This window comes from Eumetopias jubatus, unplaced genomic scaffold (assembly GCF_037043125.1).
Source record: "Eumetopias jubatus isolate StellerSeaLion01/CBP00866 unplaced genomic scaffold, mEumJub1_p1.0 scaffold_13, whole genome shotgun sequence".
In the NCBI taxonomy this organism is placed as follows: domain Eukaryota; kingdom Metazoa; phylum Chordata; class Mammalia; order Carnivora; family Otariidae; genus Eumetopias; species Eumetopias jubatus.
Window position 1 is genome coordinate 8,404,833 of NW_028274819.1, and position 14,726 is coordinate 8,419,558.

Here is a 14,726-nt window from a genome sequence, read left to right on the forward strand (position 1 = left end):
CCTCCCCGCCTGGGCTGCCCTGGGGAGGTCAGCTGGTGCCTCCTTCCCAACAGAGCCGGTGGGGTGACGCAGAGAGGCTGCGGTCCCATCACAGATGCTCTCCCACTCCAGCTCCCCATCCTTCCACACCTCGGGGGTGTGAGGACTCTACACAGTCTCATGTGAGCCACACAGCTACCCAGCTGTGAGCAGGCGGGAGGGGCAACGGCTAGATCTTCCGTGGGGCGGGGGGGTCAGACCGCAGGAGCGGCAGAGTCTTGGGGGGGGGGTCAGACTGCAGGAGCGACAGAGTCTGGACCAGACCAGCGATGCAGCTAGGGTACCACACAGGGCCCAGCCAGTGTCTCCTCTTCCCAACCACACTGGTACACACGTCAGTTTCTCTTCGAGGAGGGAAGGGGCTGCTTCTTCCTTTGTCTTGGACCAGCTTGAACTATACAGCTATTGCTGGTATCCAGAAAGATCTCCCCATCCTGGACCCCGAGGGGGCAAGCTGGGAAGAGCAGGAGGTGGCCCAGTTCAGACAGCAAAGGGGACTAGAGGTAAAGGTATCGGGAGCTGGGGGCAGTGGCTCCTTCTTCCCCCACCCCTCCACTCAACGTCGTGATTGGGCCTCAGCATCACACCTGGAGAGAGTTGCCATCACCGGCCCCAGGGCACCGGTAGCAGGGGAGGCTTCCTTGGTGTTTGGGCAAACGGCTGCAGCAGCACCTGGTCTGGGGTTGGGGGAGATGGCGGGGGGACACACACATGCCCCCCCAAGCACTGAGTCACCGACGCTCGGAAACTTCTACACTCGGGGTGGAGTCATGCCCTGGCTCCTCTCCCCACCTCTCCCTGGAAGCCCACTGGGAGCTCCCAGAGGTGCCCACTGGGAGCTCCCAGCCCCACACACTCATATCGTCCCTAGGGTCCTGGCCGAGGCCGGGCAGACCCCTGCCGACCAAGATGTGGGGATGAGGTCGGGGGTAGCCATGCCACCCACAGCCACTGTGGCCGCCAACCCTGTGCGGGGAGCCGCGCGCACTCCAGGGACTGGCTTGCCCTGGGAAAATGTCACACAGGAAGACACACCAAGAGGGCACTTGACCAACATTTATTGAGCACCTACGATGTGCCAGGCCCCAAGCAGGGCCCTAGGAAAACGAGGTCAATGCAGCCCAGTCCTTGCCCGAAAGGAGCTCACAGTCTAGCGGGCTGGCCATCAATCACATCAACAGCAGAGAAGGTGCATTGAACTTCACAATTTTACAGCGCGCTTTAGATGTTTTCTCAATTGTAAACACCCAGCAACACAGCCACGTTGATTCAAAAGCACATTGGCATAAATGTAAACACAGTCACACGATTGGAAGGACTGAAAGAAATCACCAGCAATGATTCACATTCGTGTTTCAAAGCCCGATTTGCAGCCTTATTTACTCCTTCCTGTTAAGTGGGATGGAAGTTTTACAAGTTTGCAGAAACAGCGGTGGAGACCCAGGGGAGTTCCGTGGCCCACCTGTCACACACTGGGGAAGCCACCCTAGACACAGGGTCTACTGACTTCTCCACAACGTGCCACACCCATACCTTCTAATCCCCCGACTAGGGCCCCACAGACTTGTACTCCTCCCAAGCTTGTCAGACGGGGAGACAGGACCACATCCCAGGAAGCAACCACGCGGAGATCACCCACAGCCGGCCCACACCGGCTCAGAGAAACACATGGCCCGGTGTCATGTGCTCATGCCCAGATCCTTCCTGAGTTAAAGAGGAGCTTTCTGGTTAGTTTCAAAACCTGGCTGGGTCAGTGCTGTAGGCGAGCTCCCCCTGTAGAGTCTTCTGGAGGCCTCACCGATCCCTGGATGCACAGGACTTACCAGGAGCAGTGAAGCAGTTCCGGAGCGGGGGCTGGACAGTCCCAATGCTCCACGTGCCTCTGGATTCTAAAGGCGACAGCGGGGTTTGGGGTCTGACAGGGAGCTCCCCATGCCCCTCTTCAGTGCCCCTCTCACCAATGGGAGAGAAACAAAATGCCACAGAGATTTGGCCTGTGACGTTGGTTTAGGAGGATAAGGGATCTGGTGAAGAAACCCAAAGTGGGCCAACTCTTGGTCCAGGAAATGGGGAAACCGGGCAAAGGAAGGAGTTTAATGAAGCCAAGGAGAGGGTGGGTTGGAGTAAGGCGCCACATGGCCGCTGCCTCATCCTGGGGCTGGGGAGGGGAGGCAGGTCTCCCCCCACCACCCCGCAGGCTGGCCACAACCATTTCACTTTAGAAAGATCAGTGACTAGGGTGGGAACGCCCCCGTCCCCCCGCCGTAGCCTCTCTTGGACAGATGCTTACCAAGGGAGTCAGAAAGTACAAGATGTCAAAGAAAAGGTGTTTCTGACCCCATTTCAAGGGCACAGGGAAGGGGCAAGGTATCCCTCTGTGACTGGCACCGAGGCAGCCCCAGTCCTCCAGCCAATGATGCCCTGTCCTGGCCCTGCTCTGCCCTCGCACCCAGGACCATCGGTCAGCCCACCTGCCCCTCAGGGTTGCTCCAGGAACCTGGATATCCTGCCAGCCAATCCCGTCCCCCAATGATGGCCCAGACGGAACTCTCTTAATAAAAAAAAATAATTTATTGTCAACAAAGGAGATATATACAACAGGAAAAGAGGTGAAAAGGAGGGAGGGAGTGAACAAAGCCCCCAGGTGGGCTGCTTGGGCCTCCTGCAGGGATGGAGCGGGAAGAGGTAATGGAGGCCTCCTGGTTTAGGGGCCTGAACAGGTGGGGGAGGAGAGGCGTCCCCCGAGGTAGTGGGACTCAGTTCAAACCCCATTGTGACCACCTCTTGTGTAAGGCACTGTGCCAAGGGAGAATGGGGGAGGGGGGCTAAGAGGGGAAAGGAGCGGGGGCAGAGAGATCTGGGTCAGTGAAAGGATCGGGGTAGGTGTTCTCCATAGGCTCAATGCCCTACCACATGACAGCCCCGAGGTCAGCCTTGCCCGTCTCAGGGCACGGCCTTGTGCCTTGCCAGGGGTAGACACCTTCCAGTGCCCCCACGTAGCAGTGGATGCTGCCCCCCTTCCTCTCCTCCATCCTGCCTTGGCACCTGGTTTTACTCTCTCCATCAGGTGGCCGAGCCGGGCAGCTCTGAGTGATAAGCCAAAGGGGGACCCTGCCTCCTCCCTCCCTCCCTCCCCAGGAAAGCGAGAACCTATACACCACTCCCTGCCTCTGGCTGCCCCCCCACAGTGGTGCTGGAGCCTGACAGAACCGCAGGCCAGTTTGGGGTGTCACCTGCTCCCACACTCTTGGTGCCCTGGGGGTGCTTGGACCAGTCTTGCAGGAGGCTGACTGCCGGGGGCTCCTCCATCCGGACGCGGATAACCTGGAGATCCAGTGTCCCACGAAGCCCCGGAGGGGGAGCTGGGCAGGGATGGGAGCAGAGAGCAGAAGTCAGGGCCCTCCGGACCCCCACCACGATGGTGCCCCCCAAAGGCCTCTGCAAACCGCACCTCCACTCCCAGGCCTTCACTTCCACAGTCCAAGGCCTGGTATGAGGGGGAGCCCAAGGGACAGCGGGAAGCTCCACTCTTGGTTCATCACAGGACCACGACCAACCAGAAAATGAGGTCACAGCCCCGGAGGCATAAGTCAGGCTTCCTCCCCCACGTATTTTGGTACACAGACGCTCAGTGCTGTCTACCTCCCTCGGCTCTTCCCTTCACCTCACTCTGCTTCATCTAAAACTTCCTGGGCGCCCTAGCCTGAGGGCTTCTGCCCTGTGTGGACACTGGTGGTGGGAGTGGGGAACCCCCGCCAACCAAGTAAGACACAGCTTTGCCCACCAAGGGGCTCACAGACGGTTCCGGAGGCTAAGGCGAGAGCCCTGCACGGCTAGTCCTGGGTTAGCATCCCAGCTCTGCCCTGCGAGCTTCACGGGGCTCTTCCGCTCCGGTCAGGACCTACCCCTTGGGGATCAGATGTCCACCTCAGCAGTGGGGAGCAGCTGCTCAGAATAGGCAAAACCGGGCCCTAAGAGAGGGGCGAGCAGACTCCACGCGGCTTTCCTGGAACTCCCAATCCGGCGGCGGGAGCTGATAGGATGAACGGACACAAGATGTGATGTGTTGCGTATGGACGGAAACAAAGTGAAATAAGAAAACACACCAGGGAAGGGGGCAGGATAGCACGGAGGGCCTCATGGAGCGGGTATGTGAGCAAAGACGTACAGAAAGTGAGGGTCCGCTACGCGGGTGGCTGGGCAACAGCACTCCAGGCAGCAGGAAGAGCGAACGCGGACGCCCGGGGGTGCCTGCCTGTGCTTGCAGGAACAGCAGGCAGTGCCTGGGCAGAGCGGGCGGGCTGGGCTAGGAGAGTCAGGATCCTGGGGTGAGCATCCCCGGTCGCCATGAGGACTCTCTGGTTTTCTATCTGGAGCGTGACAGGAACCAGCAGGGACGGCATCCAACTTGGTTCGCACCGGGGACCCTGGCTACCGTAGGAGAGGAGACCAGAGTGGGCAAAGACCAGAAGCTGGGAGGCCAGGGAGATGGCCATTAAGGAACCAGGCAAGAGATGGCTTGGACCAGGGTAGCCGCCGTGGAGGGGGTGAAAGGAGGGTGAATTCTGAACCAATCTTGGAGGTGGGGCTAACACGCTTTGCCAAGAGCTTGATGTGGAGTCTGGGAAACGGGAAGAGGGTGACTGAGGGTTTAGCCTGAGCAAAGTGCACAATGGAAAAGGGGAGAGGAGCATGGGGAGGAGGAGAGTGGCTGGGGGCGGGCCTGGGGACATGGGGGTTCAGTCTGGATAAGCCCGTTTGACAGATCTTATGGACACCCAGAGATATGTCACACGGGCATCTGGAAGAGAGGCTGGAACCAGGGGGAATCTGGGTGGGAGCTGGGCGCACATGAACTCGGACTGGGTCGCTCCAGGAGTGAAGAAGGTCTTGCCCCAGGGTTGAGGCATCCAGTCCCTCACCGAACACGTAAGCAGCACCTGGACCCTGTAACAGGTGCTGGGGAGATCACAGGAAATGAAAGAGACACACATCCTGACCTGAAGCAGCTTACATTCGAGAAAAAAAGAGAGAGAACTGTCCGATCTGATTCAGGGAGTCGTGTGTGAAAGGACGGGCCGGAGAAACAGAACAGCCAGTGAAGCTGGAGGGAGACCCGGCCAGTGGCCTGAGGAGCCCCAAGACAGAGAGTGATTCCAGGAAGGAGGGAGGGCGATGTCACAGTTATGGTCACATTGGGGAAAGAGAAGCACTGAGAATTGACCGCTGGATTTTCACTTTAGGCAAGTCAAAGGTAACCCTGCCAAACAAGCAATTTTAGCATGCGATGGGGGGATGGGAATACGACTGAAGTGGCTCCCAGCGAGGGGAGGGCCAGTTAGTGTAGAAAATGCTCTCCAGCCTCGCTGAAAAGGCTTGGGGACACATGGGACAGTGGCTAGGGAGGCATGAGGGGTCAAGAAGGGAGAAATCACAGCTTTGCGTAGGCTGCCGGGTAAGGTCTGGAGGAGAGGGAAATACGGATGGTGGACAGAGAGGAGGGTGGCCAGCTGGGTGGGGGATGGGCTCCAGCGAGGAGTGTGTGTGGCCGGGGGACAGGCTTTGCCAGCAGCAGTTTTAGCCCCAGCAGCAGAGAGAAGGCAGAGGATGTGGCTTGGATGCTGGAGGGGGATGGGCACAGGTGGAGACGCACACAGGCTGCCGTTTACTAGGTGAGGGGCCCTGAGAGAGGTGCCTTCCCTCTCCGAGGCTGTGTCCTCTTCTCCAAAATGGAAATCCTAATACCGTGTATGGTGGTTGTGGCGATTTAAGGAGACCGATGACACGCTAAGACGTTAAAAGAGTTCAGCACGTGGTAAGAGCTCATGGACTTCGGGACTGCTCAAAGCAACAGAATGACGTACCAACTGTTTCCGGGAGTACGGAGGGCGGAGGTGAGGGTGGGTGCAGGAGCATCAGGACAGTGAAGCCTGACCTGTGAGGCCCTTCCAGAAAGCAGGCGTGGTCACAGCCCCAGGGCCGTGAAAGAGCAGGCCAGGAGGATTTATCAGTCTGGGGACAAGCTGAGCCCCTTCTGCACTCCAAACCCAGGGCTGGCCCCCTCCCTCCTGGGAAGCCCAAGCCCCTCTGCTTCCCCAGCTCCATTCCCCCTTCCTCTACATCTGTGTATGTGTGTACAAGCACACACCTCCAGAGAGTGGGCCCGAGTCTTTTTCTCTCCCTCTCATTAAGGCTTGTTTCTGATTGGCGACTGAAAATGTCACCACCACGTGACAAGTGAAGGTAGCCACTATCCACCCTTCTTTCAGTAAATCTTTACGGAGGGCTTTCTTTGTGGCAGGCATGGTACCGGGTGCTGAGGATACAGCAGTCCACAAAACAAAGACCCTGTCTGTCCCTTGCGAAGCTCACACATGCACACACACACACGTTTTCCTTGGTCCAGCCTGGAAACATACTGAGCCTGGCTGAGGTATCCTAAGAGCCGGCTCTCTAGGTCTCACTCAAATTAAATAGTAGCAAGACCAAGAGGCTCTCTGTCTCATGATTTGTGAATGGGGTCCTCAAGGCTCACCTTCTCTCCTGGCTTGGACACCTCCCCACCCTCGTTCTGCAAGGCCCTTGGAAAGTTCCAGAAAGTCTTCTCTGCTTCCCACTCATATCCATCAACTCAGCTGACTTCACCACAGTGACCTTTTCCAACTTCCAAATCCTTGACTTTTAAACTTTTTTAAAGGATAGAATCTTTACTCAAAATCTTCCCAGAACCTCAATACATAAAGCAACCCAACATGAAGACATTCTGGTTGAAGCCTCACAGGGTCTTGAGAAATCTGTCCAAACTCTGGGATCCTGAAACAGTCTGCGACCACGCTCCGGAGCCTTTGCCCTGCACAGAACTCGGGTGGCTGCGTCACTGCCCCCGACCTGTACCCCCCCAAACAGACAGTAAATTTCTTGGGGACAAAGAAACTCTACTCTGTCCTCACTCATGTCATTTTCCAGAGTGCTTCCCTCGGGGCTGAGCCACTGTGGGTTCCAGCCACCTCCTAGCTCCCTAGATCCTGCCCCTGCTGAGAAAAAGCCTCTCATGTCAATCAGACTGGTGAACCCTAAGGCCTCAGACTTTGCCCATGCACCCCAAAGGGACCCGAGATCTCAGGGACTTCCTTCTCAGCTACTCACCACTCCAGATAGGTGGAATTTGGGCACAGGGTATCCCAGGACTCAAAATGAAGGCTCCCTTTCGAGAATGAAACCAGAAGACCCATTAAACAGTGGAAGCAGTTAGCCATTTAGAGCAGTAAGACGCCGAAGACAACGAGGAAGCTTGGGGAATGCTCAAGTCCAAGCAGAGCGCACTGTTCTCGGAGAGGCAGGACTGGAATGTGGCTCAAGGTGAAACTCGAGACAGTTAAAACCGGTGATCTACGTGAAGGGCTGACGCCTGCCTCAAGAGGAGAAAAAGCGGAGCCCGTTTTGGTAAAATATGATTAAGCGAAAGTGCACGTGTGCACACACACACGCACACAGCGAGCTTTGCAGAAGGTCTCAAGAATACAAACGAACTATTAACAGCGCTCACCACTGGTGGAGGGGGGCAGGAGATGGCGCACATTTGCTTTTTTCTTTGTGCAAAAAGCCTACCTCCCTTTTGAGAGCCCTGCTCTGGGGAGCCCCTGGTACCTCCCGTGCTATCTGTCCCTGGGCTCTAACTCCGAACGCACACTTCAGACAGGCCGGGACAAGGTGCCGTGTGTCACTCGGTTACTCCTTCAAGAGCCATTTCCCGAGCCCGAGATGCCTGGCATGGAGAGATGAAGAGGAACCAGGCTCAGCCTCTGCCCTCCCAGAATGCATTCTGGTCTAATCTGAATTCTGCCACTGCTTGGCTATGTGACTGTGTTGCCTAAAGATGTCCATACCCTCATCCCCAGGATCTGTGACTGTGGTTATGTTATATGACAAGGAAGAATTAAGGGTACAGATAGAATTAATGTTGCTGATTAATCAGCTGACTTCAAACTAAAAAGATTGTCCTGGATGATCTGGGTGGGCTCCATGTAATCCCAAGGGTCCCAGTGGGGAAGAGGGAGGCAGAAGAGTCAGGCCAAAGATAGCATCCTCAGAAGGACTCTCCTGGAGGCTGCCGGCTTTGAAGACGGAAGGAGACCAAAACCCAAGGAATGCGCGCAGCTTCTAAGAAGCTGGCAGGACAAGAAAATGGACACCCCTCACCCCTGCCCCCAAAGCCTTCAGAAAGGAACATGACCCTGCCCACATCCAGATTTTAGCTCAGTGAGGCCCATTCCTGACCTCTGACCTCTGGAACTGAGAAGGAATAAAGCGTGTTCTTGTAAGCCACTAACTTGTTATAGCAGCCACAGGAAACGAATACAAGGATCAAGGGAAGGAGTACTCAGCTCTGAGACTCAACCTTCCCACTTCCTTCTCCCCTGCAGAAAACAGACTTTTCTAAAGGCCGGATGAACCATGTATAGAAGTTTCTGGAAATCAGTTAAACACAATACAAACGCAAGCGCTTACTGCTATCATTAGACAAGTCACTGGACTGCTTTCTCCACGGAGGTGCCTGTCGAGTTCACCACGGGTCTGTTAAGGCCCTTGCTCCAAAAGGGTGAGCTGGGCACCTCAGGTATCAGGTGGACTCAGCCTTAAGTGTGGTGCTGGGTGTCTGGTTTTGGGGAGCACTGGCCTAGCCCAACCTAACGACCAATTCGTTAGCAGCTCAGCTTTCTGGCCAGTCCCTGTCATTCAAGTCTGCCTGTCCTTGGCCCCGTCTCTCAGGGGACCCGAGTGCTAACCACCTCTACCCTGGGCTCTGCTGCAGAGCAGCCTCAGGGAGGCCAGACCCCAGGGATGCAGCCTGCCTGACGCTCCCTTGTCGTCCCCTCTCAGGAGCTCACCTGGAGAGGGGCTTTCCGGCTGGGGAAGGCCTCCTTCTGCAGCTCTCCCCTCTCTGGGTGAGTCCTTGCTGTCTGAGGCCCTGAGCTGGGTGTGGGAGAAGAGCTGGAGGACGAAGCCCGGCGGGAAGCTGCCGTCAGTGAAGTGTCGGACCTCAGCAGGAGCAGCAAAAGTCTCCGTGGGTGAGCCGGGCGACGGGGGGTCTGGAAGGAAGGACAAGATGGACCTGTGAGTCTGGGAGGCTGAGCTGTCTATCCTCCCTGAAGCCAGAATCCAAGGGCCTGGACCAACCCCCCTCCCCTGCTTGGCTTTCCTCTAGGAGCACTGCGGCCGGAGCCCATGCCCACAACCTGCATGGGCCTCCCTCTCACCTGGGTCGGGGTCTGGGTCCAGGTCCAAGTTTTTGGTCATGGGTCTGCCTCTTTTCTTTCTGACCGGCTCTTCCCCAGGGGGCTCCTTCCATCTCTGACCACGGGGCTTCCTATTTCCTGGCTCTGAGGCAGGAGCAGCTGCAGAATGAGAAGACCCCAGACCTTTTAAAGGGGCCACGCCTGAGCCCCACAGCCTCTCTCCACACAGAACACAGGGCGCACGTTCGCCTCTCCCCAGCTCAGCCTCAAGGGCTTCCAGAAGACTGACCAGGAAGCTCGAGGGGGCGGAGTCCTCTGGGCCGGCTCCTTTTCGGGAGAGATGGGTTGTCCTCAGAGTCGAGGAGAACGACAATCTCTGCTGGCATCTTGGCAGGGTCTGGGTCGGAGTCCGGGTCAGCTTCGACGTCCTGGCCTGAGTCTGAAGACGGCAAACACCCAGTGGGCTCCAAGTCCTCTGAGAGGCCGACTTTTCCCTCCACCCTCCACCCCTACCGCCCCCCCTCCCCCGCCATCCCTACCTGAGGTGGGTGAAGAAGGCTGCTCAGCTCTGATGTCTTGCAAGAGGGCCACCCCCTCACTCCAGGCCTCCAGGATATTGCTTTTCTCTGAAGGGCTCAGGTCCAGGGTGTGAGGATGCTGTTCCAGGATGTGCATGCGCGCCGTGTCCGCAGAGGGGGACCGGATTTCGGCCCCACACACCATGCACAGTGCCCGCCCGCTGCCTCCTGGGCTGTTTCCCACCAGGAACTCCTGCTCCCAAGACACCTGCTGCTTGGGCTCCTCACAGCCATCGCCACCCGCCTCCAGCAGGTTGGGCCTCGGCGGTGGGGTCTTCTCCTGTTGGGCCACTACAGAGGGAGAGGTGCAGGACGTGTTAGCCGTAAAGGTGCCCACGACCTAGAATACTTACAACTTGATTCCCCAAACTGGGTGGAGTGCTGGGGGGGCGGAGGGAGGAACATTGCCGCCGAAAGTCTTTCTCTCCCTTCCCCTGCAGCCCATGAGACGCTGTGTGCCTGGGCATCCCACTATCTCCCTATCTCCTCTCAATCTGGGCTCGGACCACAGGTCCACATGCTTTTCTGACAAGCTGTGTTTTTGCACAGTCTTCAGTCTTGGCATGTCCGTCCAGACCATCCTGATCAGTCTGATAAATTCCTATACTTCCTTCATGGCTCCACTCACATCGTCACTCCTGGGAAGCCTTTCTGACCTCCCACCCCTGGCGGGGGATTATAACCCCATCTGACTTCCAGGCCACACTGCATACTTTCTTGAGAACAAGAATGGTACGTGTGATCATCTATCGTCCCCACAGGGCCTGGCACGCAGGAGATGCTCAGTGAGCCTTCAGTCAGCGAATGACGGGCATGTCTGTTCCTCCATCCGGCGAGGCCCCTTTAACAGGCCACCACACCCCGACACAATCTGTTTCCCATCTCCCAGAGAAACTGCAGGTGTGATCTCATGCCCAAGGGTCTGCCTGGCATCTGCTTTGTGCGCCTGGACCACAAACTCTGGCAGGGCAGGAACCCTTTCCAACTCGACAAAGAAGGCAGGCTGAGACCCACACAGCCTGGCAGCTGAGTGTTTCTGCGGAGTCTCTCTGATCTCTCATGGCCACCCCTCTCTTCCACCTGAGAAGATGAAATAAAATATGGGGGGGGGGGGGCCTAATGCCTAGGAACTGATGGGGAGGTGGCATTTAAAATGAGCCTGAGAATTGGTCAGGACTCAGAAGATCCAGGTCCCAGGCTGGGCTATACCTATCTCTCACGTGACCGGACCCTTGACCTCTTGGTTGCCGTCAGACTTTCTTTCCCACCATTCCTCCAAAACAGCTCTCGCCAGGGTCACCGATGTCAAACCCGGTGGTCAGTTCTTAAACTTCATCATTTGACTCATCACTTCTTCCATCTTGATTTTTGTCGCTCGGCTTCTAGGCACCATCTCCCATTGGTTCGCCTCTTACTTCCCTGGGGCTCTCTTGGGGTCACGCGTGCTGGTTCCTCTCATCTATTCTCAAAGCTCTCTCACTTCTTTCAGGGCGTAGCTGAAGAACCATCTTCTTGCAACGGCTTTCTCTGCCCCCCCCCGCAGAAAGCGGGGCACCCCATTCCCCTTCCCCCCTCATATCCTCCTTAGCTCACACCGCCACCAGGCCTAACATGGTGTCACTTGTGCCCCGTGTCTCCCCGCTGCATGGTAGGCTCCGGCACAGCATGACTTTTCATCGTCCACACCTCGACCCCCAGCCTCAAGAACAGCGCCTGGCAGGTAGCGGCATTCAGAAATCTCCGATGAGGGACCGACTCCATCTCCAACCTGCAGTCACCGGAGAGGGTTCCACAGCTCCGTTCTTAGACCTCTTCTGTCTGCCTCCTTCCTCTGACGGTCTCCTCCCGTTGCCTGCCTGCTGACAACTCCCGTATTTCTACCTCCAGCCAGACTCTCCCCTGCATCTAAACACACGTGTTTGATGCCTATCTGGTCATGGCACCTGAATGTGTCACAGGCATGTCAAACTCACCCCGTTCAAACCCTAACTCCCGACCTGCACACGCCTGCACCCTAGCCCTCTTGTCTGTTTCGTGGGAGGCCTGTCCTTCTGGATGCCCAGGCCAAAGAATTTATCAAGAATATATCAAGAATTTATCCTTTCCCCACTTACCCCAAATCTTTCAAAAAGCTTCTGCTTCAAGACATTTATACTTGCTATTCTCTCTGCCTAAAATGCTTTCCCTCCCATTACCCACAAGTTCCATTCTCTCGTGTCCTTTGGGTCCGTGCTCAAAATCCACATTAGAGAAGTCTTTCCTGACCACCTGATATTCCAAATAAAACACCCCCCCCCCTTCTCCTCCCTTTGCTCTGGTGTTCTCTGAACCACATATCGGCACCTGACACCCTATGCATTTGATCATATTTGTCTTTGGTCATTCATTTATACACATATATTCCAGAAGGGATGTTTCACCTTTGTTTATAGCCATTAGCACGCCCAGCCTAAAACTGCCTGGCTTACAGTAGGTGCCTAATGAAGACCTGTTGAATGAATTAACTTCTCTGGACTTCTGTTTCCTCATCCCTAATGGGGAATAGGGCCTCTCTTGCAGGGTTGTTGAGAGGATTAACTGAGACAGCCTGGCATCCAGCACTCAGTAAATACTAGCACAAGTAGGGAAAGAACCTCTGTCGGATGCAAAGCTCTGAGAAGGGTAGCAGCCTTTATTTCCCTAACTTGTTTTATAGCTCTCCAAATTCCAAAGAGGATGAGAGGCAGTGCAGGGAGATAGCGCGTGCTGCTGAGGTTAAATAAATGGCCTTGCTCTCAACCTCTTTGGGGTACAATCCCCCCTACGGGAAGAGGTATTTGAGAATAAAAAGATATTTGCATTTCCGTGAAAAATTTTCTGGCATTTTCATGAGTATTAAGTTTTCCACTAAGAAGGCCCTTTGTTTTCTAATGGTCTGCAAGGTCCTGCGGACTCAAGAAATTGGTAAAGGGGGAGGGGAAGACAAATGTTCCCAGATTGTTCCTCGAATCCCTTCCAAAGGCCCATCTCCTTCCAGCGTGGCAGAGGATACCCCTAGCAAACACTTCTCTTCCGAAACGGAGTATGCTGTATGCCATCCCATTCACCCCCGAAGCGCTAGAATCTGACACCTGTGGCTTACGCAAGTGGAAGGCCGGGGATGCAAGGGGAGCTGGGGGGCAGGAAAGGTTTCTGCGTAGAGGGCCCTGAAAATCCTCCTCTTGGCGGGCGGCATTCTCCGATCTCTCCGGACACCAGGCTGCCGCGCCCAGAGGCCTTGCTGCCCCTCGGCCTAAAACACAGCTTGGCCCCTGCGCCAGCCTCCGTCTCCGCGGGGCGGGAGACCGCGGCCGCCGGTGCGGGGCCCGGGAGAGGGGACGCTCGGGCACCGGAAGATCCGGAGCGCGCCGGGTGTGGATCGAAGGCTCCAGACCCCAGACGGGGGCGGGGGAGAGGGAATTCGGGGAGGCCCCAGATTCCAAACCCTGGAAGGGGCGGAGCGAGAGCGCGCCCGGGCCCCAGGCCGGAGGGGGAGGGGGAGGGGGCGCCCGGGTCCCAGGCCGGAGGGGGAGGGGACGCTGGAGCCCCTGACTGCGGAGGGGGAGGGGGCGCCCGGGCCCGGACCCTGACGCGGAAGTGGGGTCCCCTTCCATCCTCACCTCTGAGCATCGGCTCGGGCCGCGGAATTACGGCCACCACCATGGCCTCCTCCTCGTCCTCCCCTTCCTCGCATTTGAGCGTCACCTCGAAGCAGTCGAGCGCGGCGCCCTCGGCCTTTAGGGCCATGGTGCGGCCGGTGTCTATGGGGGGGGGTATCGCGGTGACCCGACGCTGGGGGCCGGGCGCGCAGCCAGGGGCCGCCTCCCGCCCTGCACAGCCCCCTCCCCGCCGCCCGCCGCTCACCGCCCGGCCTGCGACGGGCGCGTCCGGGCCTCCCCGAGACCGAGCGCGTCGGGACCCCGGGTGGGGAGGGCTCAATCCGGGGCCCCAAGCCCCCGCCGCTCCCTTTTATGGAGGCTCATTGTCGGCGCCCGCCCGGCCGGCCCGCCGCGGGCCCGCCCCCGACCTCGCGCGGCCAATCGCGCGTGGCCCCGCCCCGGGCACGCGGCTCCGTTAGCCTCCCGGGGACCCGCAGGGCGGCGGGGAGGGCCGCGGGCTCCCGGCCGGCCTCCGGCGTGGAGGCGGGCCTTGCCGGCCGGCGGAGAAGCCCCCAGGCCCGGCGGGCTGCCGATCGGGCCCGTTGGCGGGCGTCGAGAGCGCTACCAGGTGCCCTGGGGTTTTGCTGGGGGTCGCCTTTGCCTTTCCTGAACGAGCCTTCCTCCGCCAGGAGATGCCCCGGGCGGGAACAGAACTCGCTGGGCAGCGAGAAGGGCCTTGGCGTGGGAAGGGGGGGAGACGGAATTCCTTCTGATATTTCGCAGCTCTTTGACCTTGGGCACGTTATCTGTTTTCTTAGACGACCTCATCCTTTCTCAGAAAACACTGTGGAGCCTTCTGGATAAGGGGATGCGAAGATGGAAGAGCCAAGTGGAATGTGGCACAGGCAAACCACCCCCGATGGTTTTGATTTCCATGTTTTTTTTTAAACGTGAGTCTAGAGATTTTGAGCCTCCCCAGGGGCACACAAATCCTTGAAAGCCCCAAGACCAGAGTCCAGTTACCATGACACTGCTACATCCTAATCCTGCTCCAGGTGAGCTTTTACCTCCATGACATAGAATGGGCATCTCCCCCTGCTGTAGAAGCTTTCCTGAGGTTTCTGTTGAGAAAATGTCTGACACTGGAAATCCATCTCAAAATGCTACCCTATCAGACCAGACACAGGAGTAATTCAGAATAATGCCTGTAGTGGGTTTGGGGCTGGAGAGCAGATGGGAACTCTCCAGGCCCCAAC

At 57.4% G+C, this 14,726-nt stretch overlaps 1 protein-coding gene across 2 annotated transcripts; it reads right to left on the minus strand.

The window, feature by feature from the left end:
* Nucleotides 1-3,178: 3,178 nt before the first annotated feature.
* SPINDOC (spindlin interactor and repressor of chromatin binding) lies at nt 3,179-13,846 on the minus strand. 2 transcript variants are annotated; one of them, XR_003611531.2, is made up of 7 exons: nt 13,492-13,846; nt 9,815-10,144; nt 9,565-9,714; nt 9,297-9,434; nt 8,928-9,128; nt 3,945-4,072; nt 3,316-3,401 (listed from the first exon to the last, which is right to left on the minus strand). XR_003611531.2 is itself a non-coding variant. In XM_028117853.2 (6 exons), exons 1-6 carry the CDS (start codon nt 13,616-13,618, stop codon nt 3,190-3,192), a joined length of 1,158 nt encoding a protein of 385 aa, XP_027973654.1. In that variant the 5' UTR covers nt 13,619-13,846; the 3' UTR covers nt 3,179-3,189. The 2 variants fall into 2 exon arrangements, 1 of the variants encoding a protein (XP_027973654.1); XM_028117853.2 differs by lacking the exon at nt 3,945-4,072 and having other exon boundaries at nt 3,179-3,401.
* Nucleotides 13,847-14,726: the final 880 nt, after the last annotated feature.

Coding starts and splice junctions, on each gene's coding strand:
- SPINDOC (XM_028117853.2), bottom strand. CDS start 13,618: ATGGCCCTAAAGGCCGAGGGCGCCGCGCTCGACTGCTTCGAGGTGACG. Junction 10,145..13,491: donor GCCCGAGCCGATGCTCAGAG/GTGAGGATGGAA, acceptor CTCCCTCTGTAG/TGGCCCAACAGGAGAAGACC. Junction 9,129..9,296: donor GGACCCAGACCCCGACCCAG/GTGAGAGGGAGG, acceptor CCTTCCTTCCAG/ACCCCCCGTCGCCCGGCTCA.